At 29.9% G+C, this 20,736-nt stretch overlaps 2 protein-coding genes across 6 annotated transcripts; both read right to left on the bottom strand.

Annotated features, from left to right (window-relative positions):
• Positions 1 to 1,440: 1,440 nt before the first annotated feature.
• On the bottom strand, positions 1,441 to 5,718 carry LOC101514483 (importin subunit beta-1-like). 2 transcript variants are annotated; one of them, XM_004503528.4, is made up of 3 exons: positions 5,560 to 5,718; positions 2,248 to 4,667; positions 1,441 to 2,161 (listed from the first exon to the last, which is right to left on the bottom strand). In XM_004503528.4, the coding sequence occupies exons 2-3, from the start codon at positions 4,659 to 4,661 to the stop codon at positions 1,963 to 1,965; spliced, it is 2,613 nt and encodes an 870-aa protein (XP_004503585.1). In that variant the 5' UTR covers positions 4,662 to 4,667; positions 5,560 to 5,718; the 3' UTR covers positions 1,441 to 1,962. The 2 variants fall into 2 exon arrangements, with proteins under 2 accessions (XP_004503585.1, XP_004503586.1); XM_004503529.4 differs by having other exon boundaries at positions 2,248 to 4,661; positions 5,560 to 5,713.
• A 4,777-nt stretch (positions 5,719 to 10,495) lies between these two features.
• LOC101513943 (membrane-bound O-acyltransferase gup1) lies at positions 10,496 to 17,054 on the bottom strand. 4 transcript variants are annotated; one of them, XM_004503526.4, is made up of 20 exons: positions 16,905 to 17,054; positions 15,975 to 16,191; positions 15,788 to 15,846; positions 15,487 to 15,668; positions 15,344 to 15,392; positions 14,670 to 14,773; positions 14,512 to 14,576; positions 14,057 to 14,127; positions 13,470 to 13,529; positions 13,179 to 13,292; positions 12,639 to 12,763; positions 12,490 to 12,541; positions 12,102 to 12,164; positions 11,907 to 12,016; positions 11,734 to 11,826; positions 11,549 to 11,630; positions 11,345 to 11,455; positions 11,095 to 11,170; positions 10,962 to 11,011; positions 10,496 to 10,867 (listed from the first exon to the last, which is right to left on the bottom strand). In XM_004503526.4, the coding sequence occupies exons 2-20, from the start codon at positions 16,117 to 16,119 to the stop codon at positions 10,826 to 10,828; spliced, it is 1,653 nt and encodes a 550-aa protein (XP_004503583.1). In that variant the 5' UTR covers positions 16,120 to 16,191; positions 16,905 to 17,054; the 3' UTR covers positions 10,496 to 10,825. The 4 variants fall into 4 exon arrangements, with proteins under 4 accessions (XP_004503583.1, XP_004503584.1, XP_027192012.1 ...); XM_004503527.4 differs by having other exon boundaries at positions 11,378 to 11,455; XM_027336211.2 differs by lacking the exon at positions 16,905 to 17,054 and having other exon boundaries at positions 15,487 to 15,582; positions 15,975 to 16,056.
• Between the last annotated feature and the right edge of the window lie 3,682 nt (positions 17,055 to 20,736).

The raw sequence follows: 20,736 nt of genomic DNA, 5'->3' as shown, positions 1-20,736 counted from the left end.
GAATGCCGGAAAATTATAAGAAGTTTCCGAGTTTGAATCTAGAAAAACTAATATAAATACTAATTTATTAACATTTATCTATAAAAAAAAATAATGCAAACACATTTTTCAACATACTATTTTATTAAATGAAATTCACATAGATTCTAATGAATTTAAATGGAATCCACACAATTAAGTAGGACTTATATGAATTTCAATCGATAAAAAATAGTGTGTTGAAAAATATATGTTAGAAAATGTGATGCAAAAACTCTTTTAGAAAAAAAATTAAGCCAATTATCTTAAAGTAGACCAACATCAAAGACCCAATTATTTTCCTAGAAAAACACATTATAACTAGGGGTGAGAATAAGTCAGACCAAATCAGACTTTGAAATGCCTGAGTCTGGCATAAGATTAATTTTTTAGGCATAAATTTGGCTTACGGCCTATCATAGACTTTTTCTTCTGTCTGGTCTGACCTTTCTAAAAGTTTGGTCTAGCTTGAACGCCTATTTAAAAGTCTTATTAACATTAAAATATTTAAATGTTATATTTTATATATCTATATATATTAAACAAAAAATAATTTTTCTAACAAAATAAAAAATCTTAAACAAACACAATTTAAACCCTAAAAAATAGTTTTTGATTTCAAAAAATAGATTTTTTTCTGAAACAAATGTCTCCCTGTATTCTTTGCAAGAGACCATTCCCTCACAGTCTAGCAGGGTCAAGCCTAAACAAATGCACCCATTATTAGCTCTCATGCCTAATAAGTTTTGTTATAAATCTAATAGATTTTAAAAATAGTCTAAACCTAATCTTTTTATAAATCAGACATGGTCATAAGTAGGTCAAACCAGGTCCTATTCCCATCCCTAATTCTCACCCAGCATTGTTAGCTTACATATTATATAAGTTTGATCAATCGGTTCCATCCTTCCCATCCCTAATTCAACCAACCTTATATTGAAAGCATAATTAAGTTGTCTATGGGACCTTTAACCTAGTTGACCATGGTGGGATTATTTAGATGAAATTAAGTTTGAAATTTGTAGCTTAAAATATAAAAAAAACTGATTTGCCCATTTCTAGTTTACTGGATTGAGTTACACTTAGAAGGCGTTCATTAAAATCGACTAGATATTATTCACTCATTAATCGGATAAAAGGAGCATATACACAGTTTTCTTTATTTAAATTGCTACTCAAACAATATGAATCCGGATTTCTATTTCAATCCAAAGTATTAAGACATCAGTAGTATAATACCCTCCCAACCCATAGGGCATTCAAATAATTGATCACAAAATATCAATCATGTAAAGGACCTATTGAACTACAACATAAAATTAAAGGTGTCCCTTAAAAGGAAACTATCATAAAATCGATCATATAAAATTACAAAATTAAAGCAAAAAAGTTGATACGGGAAACAAAATTATGTGAGGGATATTAAAGGACGGCTAAAATATGTTGCATTACCTGTGTTTCAAACACATGGATGGACTAAGATGATTGTTTCACTCTACAGCCAATAGTAAAAGGAAAAAAATAAAATTTAAAAGACAATTGTCGTTCGTTTTTGGACCACCATAGACTCCAAACATTTCAAATAATATAACTCATGCAAGCTCAATATTGGCGGTATTGACAAATACCATGGTATATCTCATTTTCGGCTTCCTCCAATTTAACCTAGTTTCTCCTGTATCCAAAAAACTGCATCTTTTCTGCCAAGTTAGCAGAAAGATCAGTCATCACCCACAGACTTTCTCCATAGCAATGCATAAAAACAAATTTAAAAAATAAAATGAAAAAAGACTCGATATTTCTGACATGAAATGAAGACAGCCAGCCAAATGACTGGAACACCTGTGCCCAAAAATTGTGATGACCCGACTCATGGTATGCAGTTGAGACCCCCATGCAACAATGCAGATGTATGCAAGAACAAGGACCCATGGAGCAGCAGCCTCAAAATGCAATTGCTCGACTGATTGCCAACTTGGCCCATTCTGCAGATTCCTTGACTGAATGATCATCAGATGATAAGCACTCTTTCAGGAAGTCTTTGCTAGATACAGATTGCTGAATCAACGGGCCAGCATTACCACCCAACGTATCAGCTAAATCTCCAAGCACACCAATTGCCGTCTTGGTTACAACATCATCCCTAAAAGAACAATCGACGTCAGAAAATCAAAATTGGTAGAAAAGAAATTCACAACCAAGATTTGAACGTAAATAAAATTGACTTACATGTCCTTCTCCATGTACAAACTGTCCAAGAATTGCAGTACATGAGGAGCATAAGGCATCAGGAGCTGTGTCTTTGGGGAACCTTTGAATCCTTGAAAGATTCCTGAGTACGCCTCAAGGATTCCATTTCTTAAAGAGTTTGTGTACTCTATCATATCGTCATCAGCACCAGAAGTATGAGCAGAGAGCTCAGCAGCACTCTGAAGCATAGGCATAGCATATAACAAATACTTCTCAAAGCTTTCACCAATTGCCAAGGCAATGTCACCAAAACATGAAAAAATTGGAGGCTTCACAGACCTATGCAACTGATTGCTTGACAAATCCTTAAGGAGTTGGGACATTATCCCATCACAATAAGACAGTACATTCTCCTCCAAAGCCCTGCATACATCCCCAACCACACCCACTGTGATAGCACATACCTGGTAATCCTCAAAATTTTGGAGACCCATCTCCAAATACTTGTGAAATTCTTGCATGTACTTCAGAAAATCAGCACCAGTTGCATAGGCCAAAGCACCAATGGCAAGCATAGCCTCTTCATGTGCTGTCGCACTTCGAGAAGCAAATACTCTCAAGAATAAACCCATAATTTGGTCAGCATACTGCATTAAATGACGTTTCGTAGGTTCAGACGATCCAAGCTTCTGTATGATGACCTGCAAGCAACCACATAGAAGGCCTTGTAACTCATTCTGCTTTTCATCAGATGAGACCTTCTGATTCTCAAGAGTCTGGTGAAGCTCCATCATGATGACAGTAACAAGTTGGGCAACCATTGGTGCAGTATCATCATTTGAACATCTCACTACTTCATTTAGAGCTTCATAGGCTGCTGTTCTAAGGCGCGATTCTACGGAGTCCTCTCTGTGAGTTACAGTTAGAAGAGCGTGAACAATTTCTTGGAAGAAGGGGGTCAATGGGGAGGCCGAAGATCCAGCATCCTCATAACCTTGGGCGAGAAAATAGAGCGCCCCACAGGCCTTCTCAGCAACATTTGGAACATCTTTCATGCTCTGAAGAAGCACAGTAATAATCTGCTGGCAGTTTGCTTGAGTGATAATGGGAGTATCCAAAGCTGACCCATGCAAAAACTCAAACATTCGCCCAAGAGTCCATGCAGTGGTGTCCTTCACATGATTGTTTGGGTCATTTGTCAGCGCATTGAGCATGAAACTCAAAGCCATATTCACAAGTGGCACAAGTTTTTCCAGAGATGGACCTTCAAGAATGGAGCCAAATGCATAGGTTGCAGCTTCCCTTTGCCTCCAATCTGGTTTTGTTATATTCTCTTCGATAAATGGCATAACCAGAGGCACAATGTCATCACCAACTGTCCGTGCAACCAATCCCAAGCATGTACCTCCAGCCATTGCAATGTTCCAAGCTCCTTCATCCTGATCTTGATCTTCTTCTTGTTTTAGTAATGTCTCCAATAACATGGGAACAAGAAATTGAAGTGCCTGCTTTATAAAGTAAAAGCAAGGAATGTCTGAATCACCACTAAAGTCACCTCCATATTCTTCTAATATATCAATTTCTTCATCACAAATTGAACTCCAGAATTCGATTGCCTGAAGTGCAACAGGCTCCTCATCTTCCTTCACGGCTTTGGCGGTGATGGTAAAGATATCTTGGATATATTGAGCCAACTTTTCATAATATGTAGAAGAAATAGCTACCAAGCATTCAAAAGCTGCCCGTCGGATCTTTAGTTCAGGGGAAAGAGTTGCTTCACAGACAATTCTCATTATGTAATCACGCTCCATATCATTGGAAAAATTTGCCTGGGCAAAACCCAATGCATTGTACAATGCCTGTATGGCAGCAAGCCTAACATCATTGTTTTCTTCTGAAGAATTCATTCCCTGAACGACTGCAGTGAGTATTTTATTTACATGATCCTGGTCTACCACATCTGGTGATACTTCTTCACAAATGTATCCAAGGGTCTCAAGAGTTGCCTGTCTAGTAGGAGCAGGAAGCTGATGAACGTTGGACAAGAGGGATCCCACCAATTCAGGCCACTGCTTGTGAGGCAACTCAATGCCAGCAACTTTTGCAATAACTTGTGATGCAGTTGATCGAGCATCAAGAGACGGAGAAGAAAGGGTCCTCAACAAAAACGCTTTAATTTGGGCTTTCAAAGTTGGGTCCAACGCCAGCCATCTTTGAACAAATTCTATCTTTCTGGGTTGATCTTTTGCATCCAAAGCATTCTTGAGAATTAAACCTGCTAGCTTCCTACTCTCTGGTGGCTTCTCATCATTGGCCAATTCCCCAGCAAGAGAAAACAAGAAACTTGGAAGGTTCTGCTCCTGGAACTGTTTCAAGCTATCTTCAGCTAGTTTTCTTACAGCACCATCCACTGCTTGGGCATTTAAAAGGATCTGAGTAACCTCCATGGCCATCTGAACCTAGAACATACAGGAATAATAACATAAATAAAGGGCATGAAAATGAAAAAATGTCATAAACTACCAACCAAAACTTGATTAGTGGATGATAATGTTGCTTCAGACTTACTGGCAAAATAGAACTTAATCACAAAATTTCAAATTAAATGAGCAAAACGCGGGAAGCTTGACACCCTTGTGCTTAAGTTTAACAACATATTAAGAATTACAAATGTGTAATACAAACGACACAGAACAAGGGAAAAATATAAAACTGTGAGTCAAAAAACGTTAAGGATTAAAAACAAAACTAGTTTTAAACAAAAGGAATTCACAGTGAGAGATAAAATGCACGACAATTTAAATACACACAACAATTTCAATAGGCAAACCCCTTCTATGAACCTCATAACAATGTGTAAAGAGAACATAGCCACGAGCATAAATATATGAAGAAGACTGCACATAAAACACAAAACAGAAAATTTATAAACCAGATAATCAAAAGAGTGGAATACACTCTATTTATAGTTTTAACCTACTTTATAAATATCTATGGGGTCACCAACAGATTAAAAAAAACAAGGAGATTAGGTTTACATCAATTTTGTACATTTCGTAAGCAGCCAAACAAAAAGTGCGCATTAGTAATAATAAACACTACCAATTATTTTAAAAAAATAAAATAAAATCTAATTAGATAGAAATACTCATGAACAAAACTAAAACATAGTTAACAAACTGAACTTGTTTCTGATCATAAAAAATGAAATCAAATTAATCTATGAAACTAAAAGTGCTAACCCTTGATAACTAACTCCGATCAACGGCAGAAACAGTAACGAATAAGAAAATGACAAAGCAAATTTGTGCTAATAATAAGAGTAAAAAAACGAAAGAAAAAGAAACTCACAGCGAGTTAGCGAGTTGAATCGGCGATGAAACTGAGTACCGAGTTTGAAAGAACCGAAATGAGTGAAGCGCGGCTACTCTGAAACCCTAGCAGGGAGTGAGTGTGGGAAAAAGCAGAGACGCCTAATGTTAAATTTTTGTTTCTTCAGTATTCCCTTTTTTATATTCACTTCTGCCACATATACACGTAGCGTCACGAATCAATATCCACCGTTGATTCAAATACATTTCATCTCCGCCCTATGATTACCTCATCAACGGCTTTTTTTTTTTCATTTTGAAATTGTTTTGCTCCATCTTTTTCCTTTTCTTTTTATTTGTTTTTTCCTATTCTTTCTAAGAGCGGGGTAGGTTATGCACGCGGTATTTGCTGCGTGTGATTGTGGGGCATTGCATTCAAATGAATACCTTATGATATGATATTATATGTAAGGTAATTAAATATTTTTATTCTTTGGTTGGCTTTTCTCTACGCGGCTGTGTTGTAACTTTCTTTTTTTCACTTTATATGTCAATTGTTACAATTTATTTATAGACATTTTCAGTATGCTGAACATAGATAGTAATTCAATATAATAATAATAATATGTATTTGATGGATAAATAATAATAATAATAATAATAAATATTATAATATTATTTTATTTTTTATATGTTTGATATATATTTTATTGTAATATTATATAATATAAGTTACATTTAAATGATAAAATTAAAATGTGTAAAAATATTATATGGAATTTTTATCAAACTAACTTATAAAATTTCAATAAGTAATAAAATAATTTTGCATTTAAAAAATTTTATTGACGCTATTAAATAAAAAATATTATTTTATTAAATAAATTATAAATAATCAAATTATTTTATTTTATTTATTAGATAAACTAAATAAATATATAATATATCTTATATATAAGAGAAAAAAGTACTAGTGTAAAAAGATTAAATTAAAATTTATATTTTTATAATTTTAAATAATAATTTATTATATGTATATAAGATGAAAAAAATACCCTTATGATAAAATTATACATAGTTTTATAATTAATTTTAGTATTTAATATTAAAATTTATTTATTTTTTATTAAATTTTTATTTTGTTTATTTAAAATTATATTTTATAAGGATAATTGAGTTTATTGTTCTCCTTTTATCTAGTTAATTTGTAACTGACTCTGTAAGATAAGAAAATTAAGAGACATGATAAGACAATGTTGATGATTATTGTTTATGTCTGATAACACATGATTGGCCACCTCGAGTGATATGATTAGTTGATGTTTATCATTTGATTTCTTTTAGACTATTACTCGAACATAGACATGTAACTACAATAACACTACTATGTCAATATAATGTGACTTATAAGAAATGCATGTTATCTAAGAGGCAAAGGCAAGTAATGCATGTTACAGTTACAGTGTGTGACTCAAGTCCTATTCATATTTAAGAGACGTTGCAAACCAATGACGATAAAAATTGTCGGGGGACTTTTCTATTTCTTAGTAGATGTTCCTAATAGATTAGTTGTTGCTTAATTAAGATGGGTGTCCACTACTCAATATTTGAAAATAATGTCATCTTTATATCTTAAACATATATGCAATCAATATTTTTTTTGTTTCTTTGGTCTTTAGCTATTCCATTAGGTCAAATCTATTGACCAATGTGATTTAAGTAAAGTCACTTGCTTATATTGGTACATTTGTCTCATAGATTATTAACTATTGAATAACATATGGTATAAAGTATAAGATATAAATAAAAGTTTTGGATAACATATTTGATCACTAACTATCAATTATTCCTCTCATTTTGTCATTATAAAAGCAATCTGATTTGATATATTGTCATATATGTATATATTAATCTATTTCCATATCAATGTACATATTTATATCTATATCATTTATATAATATATATTTAAGAATCATTTTCACCGACCAATATTCCATGTGACATTCTCTATTCTCTCATAATTTTGATGTGTTTATTCCTCCTTCTTTTTATAAATATAATCAAAAATACAAATTTTCTATTATTTGCTATTCTCAATCAGGAAAATAATGACAAATGGTTAAAATTTCAGTAATATTTGAAATTAATATTTGGAGCATCTATGCTCACAATTAATATTTGTGTGTTTCTGTTTCTGTAGAATTGTTATTGTTGATTATTTATATCAATTTACTAAAAATAATTATAAGTAAATTAGTAATGAAGTTGGTTTCCCAAGTTTAAACTCTCGGACATCATTCTCAATTTTTTTAGGTATTCCTTAACTCATCCAAATACTTTTTACTGAAAAATAAAATATTAATACTTTAAGTTTTAATTTAAAGTTCATGGTAAAAAATTATTTTTATTTGTTTTTTGAATAATTTTAACAAATGTTAATGATAAAAAATAAACAATGTATTATCTATTTTATTATCATTAAGTAAAATGATACAAATATAAAGTTTTATAACTATCACTGAAGGGATATTTGAAAATTGGTTTTGAAATTTATAAAATTCGTAAGATCTAAATATCATTTATCGAGTTCAAACTCAGTACTTTACATAAGAAAAAAATCAAACTCTTACTTGTAAACTTTTACTACAATCTAGATGTTAATTATTAATTAAAGAGAGATATTTTTTATTTATTGAGATAAAACATTAATGGTAAAGAAAAAAATAATCAAATATTAAGGTTAGGGATATACAAAATATGACATGATCCATCAATTCGTCTTGGACGATAAGAATCGAATTTGATCTGACTCGGTCCAAAATAAACAGGAACAAAAAACAAATACAAATTCAAGACATACTAAAATGAGAGAGTGAGTTCGATTTATCGAGAGATAATTTGTCATGTACAAAATTATTTTATAAATAAGAAATCATTTTATATTATTATTATTATTATTTATTATAAATTTCAAACTAATAAGTATACATTACATTAATACCTCGTTTAAGTAATTTTTTTTAAATGTAGTTAGTTTTTTTAGTCCAAATACAGGTGTACAATATACAGTGCAAATTGTCTTCATCTAAAAAATAGTACATATGAAATGAAATTTTTAATAGAAATAAATCAATAGTTTAAATTTTCAAAACTCAAATTTATAGTTATTTTAGTTTTAAAAAATTTATAATGGTAATTATAAATCCCACCCTCCAGATTCAAAAATTGTTTCAAAATCAATTTATATCACCGAATATATTATTGGATTGAGTTGCATACTAGATTGCTCTCTTTAAGACGTTTTCGCGCTATTGTCCAAATTGTACAAGACAAACTATCAACCACGAAGTCCTCAACATAAAATAACTCAGATACACTGTATCAGAATTTCACCGCACCGTAGAAATCCGTTGTAGAATTACACTATCAATATGGCAATCAATTGTTGTCGCTCGGAATATGGTACTATGACTAGGTGTGGGAATAAGTCAGGTCAGACCAGACTTTGAAATGTCTGTGTTTGACCTACGATTAATTTTTTAGGTTGAGTCTGACATACGACCTATCATAAAAAATTTTTCGACATGATCTGACTTTTTTTAAAAGTTTGACTTAACCTGAAAGCCTATTTCACATTAAATCATTTAAATAATATATTTTACATTTTTTTAACTAGACTAAATTAAACATTTATATATAAAGAAAACTAATAAAATGATAAATATAAAAAAAAAATTATAATTAACACGTCTGCAACAACCTTTTAAAAAAACAAAGAAACAAATAAATTCATAATTAATAAATTTAAAATAAAAAATACTAATGTTAATAAATAATAATAAAAAATAACTATGTTAATATATATATATATATATATATATATATATATATAAATCGGCTTAATAGATTTTTGTATAATTAAAAAAAGTATAAGTCTAAACTTTTTATTTAACAGGTCAGACCAGACTATAAATAGATCATGTCATAGGTTTCTGACGGACAACCTAACTATGACACTCGAAAGAAAGAAAGGAAGAACATAAAATAGTCTCAAATTTCAGAGAACTTTTGGTGTGATTTTCCAACTGAGGAGAGTTTTTTAATTATAAAGGAACTTTGCAACTGAAGAAGAGAAAATTGTGCAATCCATCATAGTACGACGTGATGTTATCATCTTGGTAGTGTTTATTTCGTTTAGATTTGATATATTAACTTTGATTCGATATTATCAGATTCAATAAATGATTTAAGCATTGTCAACGTTACATATCAAGAGAAATATTTATTTCAGTCACTCTTATTTTGTCAGTTAGTACAAAAAAAATTGTTTTATACTATTAATATAAATGTTGCATACTTGTTTGTAGATTCATCATTTTCATTTTAGCAAATTTATGTTGTTATCGATCGAACTATTCTTTAATTTAAATGAATGAATATCATTTTCACCCAAATTGTATTATTTGAATATCAAATTTGTAACATAACCCTATCTATGTCTTTTTTACTTTTTATCTTATACACCATATTCCAATTCAAAAATGCCATACAATAACAAAGAGTAGCCCATATTTGATCTCACGTCTTGATGTGTTTGGACATCATTTCTCTACTCACCCCACCCAAGTGTCCTCCTAGTATTGTATTATACCGTATCTACTTATATCTCCTTCCTTTTTTTCTCTACACAAATCTACTTAGTATTCCTAGTATGTGGAAATCGAACGATCTATGTAGTTCAATTACACAGTCAGGAATATTATGTAGATAAATTGGCACGTTTCAATTAAACCTTAATAATTAAATATGCAACACAGTAACTGCGGCCAAAAGACAACATAATAATTAAAATGGTCAAATAAAAAGCCAAAGTTGGCGGAAAACGTGATTTTGCAAAAATCGTGGAACTGCCGAGATATGAATATATCTCAGATCATATATTGAAAACATCGTAAGAGAACAAAAAAACCAAATGTGCAGTATAAGGTGTCATATTCAAGGTTTGACCAGTTTCTCAGTCAAAAACAAAAACAGAGGTGCCAATAGAGGAATCCAAATCTCATTATGCAAACCTACCCTATTTTCAACAGATTTTACTTTTTTCATTTTTCTTGTTTTCCGTTAGCAATAAATTTTACATTTTATGATGTACAATCGCATGCCTCGCATCGGCAAATCTGCAAAATGGGTCTAGAATCATACCCACATACATATACCTCCAAGCCAAACTGTTTTCTATCAAATATGAACTCCTAGCAGTAAACATGAAAATGCCCCAAGTTTCATGATCCTTCATTTGTCAGGTTCAGTGCGACCTATGCTTTGCTTCATCTATGTGGAACATAATCTGCAGATACACAGGTAGAAGATTATTAAAAAAAAACGTGAGGAAATGAAAACCATTCAAAGGATGGAAAACACAAATGTTAAAAATTGTATACCTTTGCTCCAACGTAAAATGTCATAAGCATGCCCCCAAGGACAGGCAACCCTGTGAAATGGAATTTTGTAATGAATTTAAAATGTATAGTATATAACTTCTGTTATGTTAAAAAGCCAAGGATCTCCACTGACCTTCCTTGCCAAGAAAAGAAGAAAGCAACCAGTTAATCCCATTTGGTCCAATAACAAAACCAACCAGATTTGCTACCTGTTAAAAAAGTCATGGCTTTCAAATTAGATATTGATTATATTTTTGTTTTATAAATAAACAAATGTGACAGTATCTACAGACACAGAAATGAAAACCACTAAGCAAAAAAAAAAAAAATGGTCATTGGTTACTGAAGTCATTGTGACTGAGAATAACAAAGAACAATCATACATGCTTAGCTTCTGAGGGTAACCAAAGACAAACCATGAGGCAAGTGATTGTAACTGCACCAGCAACAGCACTGAGTTCACGAAATATCAATTCCCCGAAAGAGCTTTCAGCCTGATATTTGATGGATGACTCCATGTTAGGCAGTAAAAATCACATTTTCGATCGTTGAAATTTTTATTAGAGATAAACAATAATATACATTACCTGAAAAGCTTTTACGGCTGATTTTAATAGCAACTCAGGGATAAAGAATAAACATGTCAACCACGCCCATGAAAGAAGCTTCCTAAGGTTCATGAGAATAACCAAGCATAAAATATTTGGTCAAAGAAAATGCAACATTTACAAATAGAATGGATTAAACTGACCAATAAAGGGATCATACATACCACTCTAAATCATGCCAAATGGCAACAAAAGTGAATATAACCCATACATTTAGGAGCTTTTTTCGAGATCCCCCAAGAGGAATGTACATATACCTGAATTTCTACCCAGTCAAATTAAAGTTATTATTTGGGAAAAACTAAATGGAAAATCAAGGTAAAAGAATTGATTGTACCTCACAAGCCACTTGTTAAAAGAAGCATGCCAATTTTTCCAAAAGCCTTCCAAGTTGTGGCAATTATTAATACATTTTGGCATATTTTCTGGAGTCTCAATTCCATTCACCTGCAACAGAATTCCAAAGTAAAGATTTTCTCCACAAACATACGTGGACATTTATTCTTAGATGCTTAAAGACCAAGTAACATACCAGTGACCAGAACCTGAAAAAGCGCCAGATCAGTAAAAATTTTAGCCACATGAAGTTTAAGACCTGAAACAAATACATTATAAAAAATGAAGGGAAATAAATACTATGCTAACCAAAATTGGAAGTACAGTTATCAAACTATAACAACCACCACCACTAACTAAGCCTTAGTATCTCACTAGGTGGGTTTGGCTACATGTACTGGTTGAAGTCATTAGGCTCAGTTATGTTGGATGAGCTTGGATCTCACTCCAAAAGCTAGCTCAGAGCATAAGGGTGCCCAAACACATATACATCCAATGGTCGGAAACTTTGGCAACGTGAAATTCCAATACAACCTCAATAAGTAGAACCACTTATGTTAATTGATGGACATGTATTCTCTTACCCCATATCCAATGATGAACACTTCCATAGGAGAAAAGTGCTTCCACAACCCACTGATTGATGAAGAAATATTTCAGCTATCATAGGATAAAATTATATTAAGAAACTAAATATAGCATATGGCGCTTAACGTAGTATTGAAGCACTCACCTATTAGCAAAGGCATTATAGTATAATAGATGTGTCATCAATTCCATAAGGAGAAGACACAGTACCCAACGGAAACCATTGAGTATCACATTTCTTACTGAATTAGTATTTTGAGGAATATCTAGCTGCAAAAACATTAGAATCAATACCATCAATAAAACAGACTCAAGCAACCATTAAAGAAACTTGACAACAATTAGCATGCATGAAAAGTTCAGGACAAAAAAGGAGCACATCTGATTATGACTCGACAGTAAAAGTTTGATTGTATTATAGAAAACTCACCAAAATGTTTTGGTTGATTATATTTCAATTTACCAATTGCGGGTTAAAGTTTCAAATTTCCAGACAATGATGACAAAATTGGTTATTTTATTCCATCCCAACTTAAACAAATAATTTCTACAATATACTTCAATTTTGGAAAATAATATGAGGATGCACTTCATCCCTAAAGGTTTCACAAAGACCACATCCATACAATTGTAATAAGAGTCAATCTTGAAACTTATATCTTAAAAATAACTTACAGTTACACACCTGTGAAGCAAAAGCATTGAAGCTCACTATTGGACCGGCAATATAAAGTGGTGCATACACCAAATAACAAAGGTATACGACATATCCGAACTTGTTGGTTGGTAGACTTCTCTCCTGACAATGTAATTAAAATTATGAACTGAAAAACATGTTTCCATGTACCCAATAGAAATATATAATTATAAAAACGGAAAACTTGAGGAAAAAGAAACGTAGAACATCATTTAGCCACTATAATAAATTTCACCCTATGCTTAAATTAGCTTAATATTAAATAGCAGCTATCCTAACCTGTATAGCCTGATAGCATGTCTTTCCTGATTTACAAATATGACAACGTTGACAATGTTTCTGCAATCATCAAAGTGCAAAATATTGGCAAAATTATTATAGATCGCGTAATCAGTTAACATCTCAATAGCTACATGACAAAATGTGCATTTGACACTGATACTGCAAGCTAGTATGTTTCAAGCAATGCATTGCCTAACAATTTGACTATTTAAGCAACACGAGGACAACTTTGTTATAGGTTCAAGCTTAAAAAAATCAACATGGTTTCACCCAGACCATAAGCAAACATGTAGAAATCAAAGTACACCAAAACCCAATTAAACCAGCCAGGCCTTATATAATTGTCAAGCGAAGTGTCCAAGGCAAAATTAATTAAATAGAAATAGAAATCAGACACAATCTATGGTCTATGCAGGTTTGAGGTAATATCAAAAGTAACTCTTCAGTAATAAAGTTTCAATAGTATTTGCGCTGCAATATAATAATAATAGTAATTACCACAACCAAATATCAAATTGAGAGACTGCAGAATAGAAATTTATACTGAAAACAAACAAATATAATATTCCTCAAGATAGTAATACCTCCTGATTAAAGTGAGAATCTTGATTTGTCCAATGATAATCCAATCCAAAGCTTATCATACGCAAAACAACTGCAACAAACAACTATGCTTAGATATAAAGAAACCTACATTTTCTGTTATGTTATACAAAGACATGCCTATATGATTTATAAAATGCGCAATGTAATAAAATTTAAAAATGTTAAGATCACCAAATTTTAACATTCTAGCCTATATCTGTCCTAATTAATAAATCAGCGTAAGATGAAACCAGTTTCAAATTAAGTGAGGAATGATCGAGTTTGACATTTGTGTAACTTCTTATGAATGCTAGTGGTGGATCACAAATGAGAATAATTCAACTAGAAAGACGGGAAAAGGTGGTTACATCAAAGATATATATGAACCATAAATACATAGACAGTTTCAACTTTAGATGCTACGGAAACTCAACAAAATAAGGAGAATAAATACCAAAGTTGAAACATATGTGCCACCTAAAGCTGCCCCGGTAATTGTCCAAAAATCTCCATTGTTGCCTACAATATAAATACACAATCTTAACTCATAAGTGGTAATAGAATTACACTTACCATAAAATGTGTAAATACAACCAATTGGATGCCTCTTACCCAAATATAGAGAATGAATATCCTTCATAAATCCGATTACATAGAAGAAAAAATATGTTGTAACTCCAAACTATTAGTGGAAAGTACTTTTTCCGTGAAAATATCTGCAGAAACATCAATTTTAGTCTTACGTGAAAACTGTGGGAAGAGTGATAAATGTGGTAATTAAATGATAGACCAGAAGTCCAAAACATTACGTATTTAGGAACAAGTAGATCATAGGTGTGGATAGTCAAACATTTAAAAAGAGGTCAGAGCATCATAACTCATAATTGAATTTATCTTTTCAATGTTCAGAGAAATATTTTACATTTTGGCCATTCATGTTCCTAAAGAAATACGTTGAAATTTCAAGGCCTAAATCATTAATTTTTCAAAAAATTCAGAGTCCTAGAAACAAAAATACACAAATAATCGATGTGAAGTCAAGCAATAAAATTAATTTGTATTTTTAAGCAGAGGGATGTGATTCATGTGAGTAATTCATGAAATTTGATTTAAATATATTTTCCTTAGATTTCTACATATGATATACAATAAATTTTACTGAAAAAGATAGAATTGTTATGACCCGAAACTTTCAAATTTATGTTAAATCTTCAAACCAACAAATATAATACAGTCCAACTAGAAACATTGTGACTAAAACTTATACATTGTTCTGTTACACACACCTTAACAAGAAGAAAATTAACAGTAGCTATTGAGAGCACAAATATGACGCTGCAAAATGAAACAAACACAAAATTAGACTGAACAAAGAAAATAATGTCAAAATTAAAAGAAACGGCATTTAATTGAACTAGGTATTCCATACCATGCTCCATGCAGATATGATAGGTATGCCAAAGAAAATAAAAGCCACAGAAAGGACATTCCTCTCACTTTCAAATCGAAGAAAGCCCTCATCAAGCTGGCCAGAAGAGTGAAAATTCCAAAGACAAGAGTTAGAACAGGTAAATTTCCCCGAAAGTTCCTCCATTGAGCATCTGAGACATCCTTTACACATAACAGATTGCGACGTGCATTTAATCAGCAATAAAATGCAAGGGCAACCTAACCAACTACTGAAATACATACAGACAAATAGTCAAATCATAGAAAGAGCACAATCATACATTGAGGTAATGAGGTATGAGCCATCCCGGGCGTAAACCGAATAGTTGTTTGTAGTGATCTGAGATAATAAAAAATTAAAATACACGATGCTCATAAATTAAGCAGGAGATACCATATGAGAATACTTTGCAGGAAACATAATTATATAAACAAATTATGGAGAAAAATGTGAAACATGAAATATACCATGAGAGAGTTGAAGGGAACGTTTGATGATGATAACATAGAAAACAAATGCATAAATCACCAGAAAAAACAACTCTTTCTGCTTCCATGGCACACTCCTCCTACCATTATAGTTCTCTTTGTTGTTCATAACAGGTGTACCCATATTTGATTTGGCCTTAACTCATAAACCAATGTAATCTTATTAGCACCTCAATTTCAGCAATTTTTTGTTTCCCTGTTTTGGTAATACGAGATTTTTGCAAATTACTTCAAGTTTATCCATGAAACTTAAACAAGTGCAACCAAACATTCATGTGAAAAAATAAAATTATGTAATATGGAAACCAATTTTCCATGTAAGGTGAGTTCATCGTAGACCACCTTCGTAAGTGGCCCACCATGAACCAATACTTAAAAATGATCGAAATTCTAACCACTGTCAATGATACTCATCATAAGTAATAGTTAATAACTCTTTTCCTTTTTATGGAAAATAGGCTGACCTGATTGATATAGATTCAATATGCCATACATATTTAGTTTCCCTAATGTTTATGTATCATTTAAGTCATTGTCTAAGTCATGAAAACGAAAATTACCATTAATGTCTCTGTCTAAGAGATGACTACGATCGTTAGTTTTAAACATTTTTTAAGTAGCGGCTCATGATGGTTGTGTTCTATATTAGAATTTCCCTCACTGTAATCATGCCTTAGAATGAAAATTATAGATACACGTATGATTCCACGGTCCTATACTAACATACACTACTATAGCATCACACTCTTATGTTGAAAATCGCGCCTCTTTAGCGCCCAATCGGGGAATTGAGGTGCGACGCAATTCAGGGAGTGTATATCTGCTGCGACGCAATTCAATCTTTGGTACGGGCGGCTATCGCGGCCGCAAATCGCATCCGGGAAAATTATAAAAAAGGAAAAGGAAAACCTGAACGACTCTGTCGCTGTTTCTGCCGGCCGACGAGAAGCTCCGATTCCGTTTACCGGGAAGTTGGGTTCAGTGCCAATCATGTTTCTGGTACGATTCTACAAGCTGATAAGTGGATTGGGCCTATGGGCCATCAAAACGAAGTGGATTGGGCTTCGTGTTAGAATCCTTTTAAATGATGGGTCCCACGCCCATTGCTCTATGAATACCAATCCGAAAATTAATTTTGAAAGAAAAAAAAAATACCTTTGAATATAATAAATATAAACTCACACTATTTCGAATTTGAATTTAAAATAAAAATTCTAATATCAACATTTTATCAGTTGATATATTATTAAAGAATTATTTTTTTTATCTCAAATATAAATAGGTTAGTAATTGTTATTATAATAAAATATACAATAATAATATAAATAAAATCAATAGAAATTTCTCATCAAAATAAGTAATATACAATATTTGGATCATCCTGTAACATTTTTTCCAACATAAGTTGTTTTGTTTAAATTATCGTTATTTTTCTCTCTCATGTATTGTCAGTTGCTCCCTTGTATTATGACTACAGTACTTCTCTAAAACCTCCATCAATATTCAATAGGAGGGAGGCACTTCTTGTGTCAACACAATTTCTAGTAATCACAATTGTAATCATAATATAGATATAACCACTAAATATTTAAACTAAAAGTCTATTTTTCGAATGTTGAACAATATTTTATACAAAATTATTAAAACAAAACGATAATATGTTAAACGAGTCTTAACTTTCACTTTAAAAATAATTTTATTGAAAATAATTAAAAATGGGATCGAAAAATAATTATAATGACCAACTTATAAAATTAAATTATTCAATTTAATTTGATTCAATTATTTAGTTTAACTAGTAATTAAGTTGTTCGATTAGTGATTCAATGTCTTCATTGAATTCATCACCAAATTGATTTTAAAACACTATAAACAAATAAAGAGAAAAAAAATATAAATTGTGTGTGTGATAGAGAAAGAAGGGCAAAATATATATTTAGAGAGAAAATAAAGGGTGAAAGAAAGAGATCAAGAAAGGGAAACGAATAAGGGAAATATGAGCGAATAAGACAAGGAGAGAAAGAGGAAAAAGTTTTTTTTTTTAAATGTGACTTTTTAAAATAGTAAGTGAAATTGGTTACATAATATTATAATAATTGTTTCAAATAAACATATAATAAATTTTATAAAAAAAAAATATGTAATATGGATGATTAGATTATATAACTAAAAATTTTAAATTTATATAAAACATTGCGTGTTTTATCATTAATATATTATCTTAATTATTAATTGTTTGATTAACGAACTTCTTTGTTTATAAAGAGTTATTAAGCATAATAATTTGTTTCACAATTACATCTCATCATTAAAAAAATCACGTAATCTTATTTTAATTATATGAGGTGTATGAATGAAGATTTAGAAATATGTTAAAAATGTATTGAAATATTCAATCAAGATTTTAATGTAATTATAATAAGTTACGAGATATTCAATTAAGAATGTTTAGATTTTTTAAATAATGTGTAAAAATTTAGTAGTATTCAATGAATAAATTATACAATTTACAAAAAGTCTCGTAGTATTCAAAATATTTTAAATTTTAATATATTATATTCAAAAATAGATTTCACAAAATTTTGTTAAATTTTTTTAATGAAATTTTAGTAGTAAAAAGTTTTTTTTCTAAAACATGAGATTTCTATATATTCTCGTTTTTTTATTTTTCTTTGTATATTTTCTCATATATTCTCAATTTTTAATGATACTCAATCAATTTAACTCTATGATAAAGAATGGTTCAAACCAAACTCGAATTGTTCTAATTATATGACTTCATTCAACTCATCTCGCAAATAATTTACTCTAATTCTCAAACTCTCCCAATATCTCCACATTTTCCTCTCTCATGTATCTTTTTTTAATTGTCTCTTTAATTCATTAATGCATTTACATATCTTTATTATTCCTATTTCTCTCTCATTTCTCCTGTGATCTATTCCCATAATATTAGTAACATTGTTGTGTTTTTTCACCTATTTTCCAAATAATATTTTAAAGAATAATTATAAAAATAATATCAAATAATCAAAATATATTTTTAGTTGTTATGTTATCTTATGAGTATTAATATGATTATTAATTTTATGTTACTATGTTCATGATATATGCATTACACGTGTAATAAATATAAAAAAATATTAGTGGAACACATATTTTTTTTAAAAAAAATTTCATCCATTTTTTTATATATCAATAATGACTCTTGAAATAAAAATAAGTTGATGATTGTCTCAATGCATTATTTAAAATTTTAACTAATAACAACAATTAAAATGTTGCATATAAGAGTACCGATAATCAAAATGAAAATAAATTGTCAATTTATCCCTGCATTGCAAAATATTATGTTGATAGAATAATGACATACTTTATTTTAAATATGTGAAGTTGATTTTTGTAAGAATAATTTAATTTTTTTTTTAAGTTTATTAAAAATATTGTGTTAGAGAGTGTGTAGAAATTACTTTTCTTCAACAATTGTTTAAAATTTATCGAGTCATTTAAATTTTATAAATCTATAAAAAAAATTAAAATCCTATAATTTCTTAAGATAAAAATCATTTGAAATCAAAATTACAAATCTTGATCGCCATTTAAAATCTTACAAGACTTTTTCACGCAAAAATTGTTTGTTTAAATATTAATCCAATACACCCCCTTAATCATTAATTATTTGATCAATTGTTATATATATATATATTGACAATGTAAACACATTACAACCATTTATTAAGATATTTTTAAAAGCAATTATAATAAAAATTAAACGTTTTTGATTATATAATGAATATGATTAATTGACAGTGTAAAGATTATTTATATTTATTATTTATTTTTTATTTAATTTTAAATAACTATTTGATATTTTTATATCTTAAAATATCAATAATATTGTCATTTTTTTACATAAACTCATAAATTCATCATCGTCTTCAAACAAAATCTATAAAATTCATTATTAATTTCAAAAAAATTCATATATTCATCAAATTCATAACTCAAATCTTCAAATAAACTAATATTTTCATATCTGACAATATTAAATCCGTCAAATAAATAGTTCATGCTTTAAGATTTGATCATCGAATAACTGACACAATATCTTATTCTTTTTTCTATCATTCTCCAAATCAAGTCCATTACCTAAATCTTAAAATATAAGTTATTTTGTTAGAGAAGAAAATATGAATTTACTTGAAGATTTAAGTTACGAATTTGATGAAAACGTGAATTTTATTGAAGATAATACTAATTTTATGAGTTTTGTTTAAAAGTGTTGATGAAATTTTTAGATTTATGTAAAAAAATGATAACACTATTGACATCTTAAGACATAAATAATTAAATTATTTTTTAAAATTAAATAAAAAATAAAAATAAAAATTGAATCATTGCTTGAAATAAACTTATGGAAAATTTATGGAGCTATTATTTTGATGAATCCACATAAACTTCGGAATGCTTTATGATGTTTCACAATTTATATAGGCAAAAATAACAACACTTCTTACAATTTAGAAAGCTAAATTAATAATTATCTCTTTCGATTGGTTCTTTACTTTTTACTAAAGATATAGTTTAGAGTTAAACTTTGGTAAAAAATTATTTATTTAAATTATTTTTCTATCTTGTTTTATTTAAATTATATATATATATATATATATATATATATATAATATATATATATATATATATATATATTTTGTTTAAAATTTTTTTAATATTTATTTTTTTA

This window comes from Cicer arietinum, chromosome 6 (assembly GCF_000331145.2).
Source record: "Cicer arietinum cultivar CDC Frontier isolate Library 1 chromosome 6, Cicar.CDCFrontier_v2.0, whole genome shotgun sequence".
NCBI lineage: Eukaryota > Viridiplantae > Streptophyta > Magnoliopsida > Fabales > Fabaceae > Cicer > Cicer arietinum.
The sequence above is the reverse complement of the archived record's forward strand: the minus strand, read 5'-3'. Positions and strand labels throughout refer to the sequence as shown.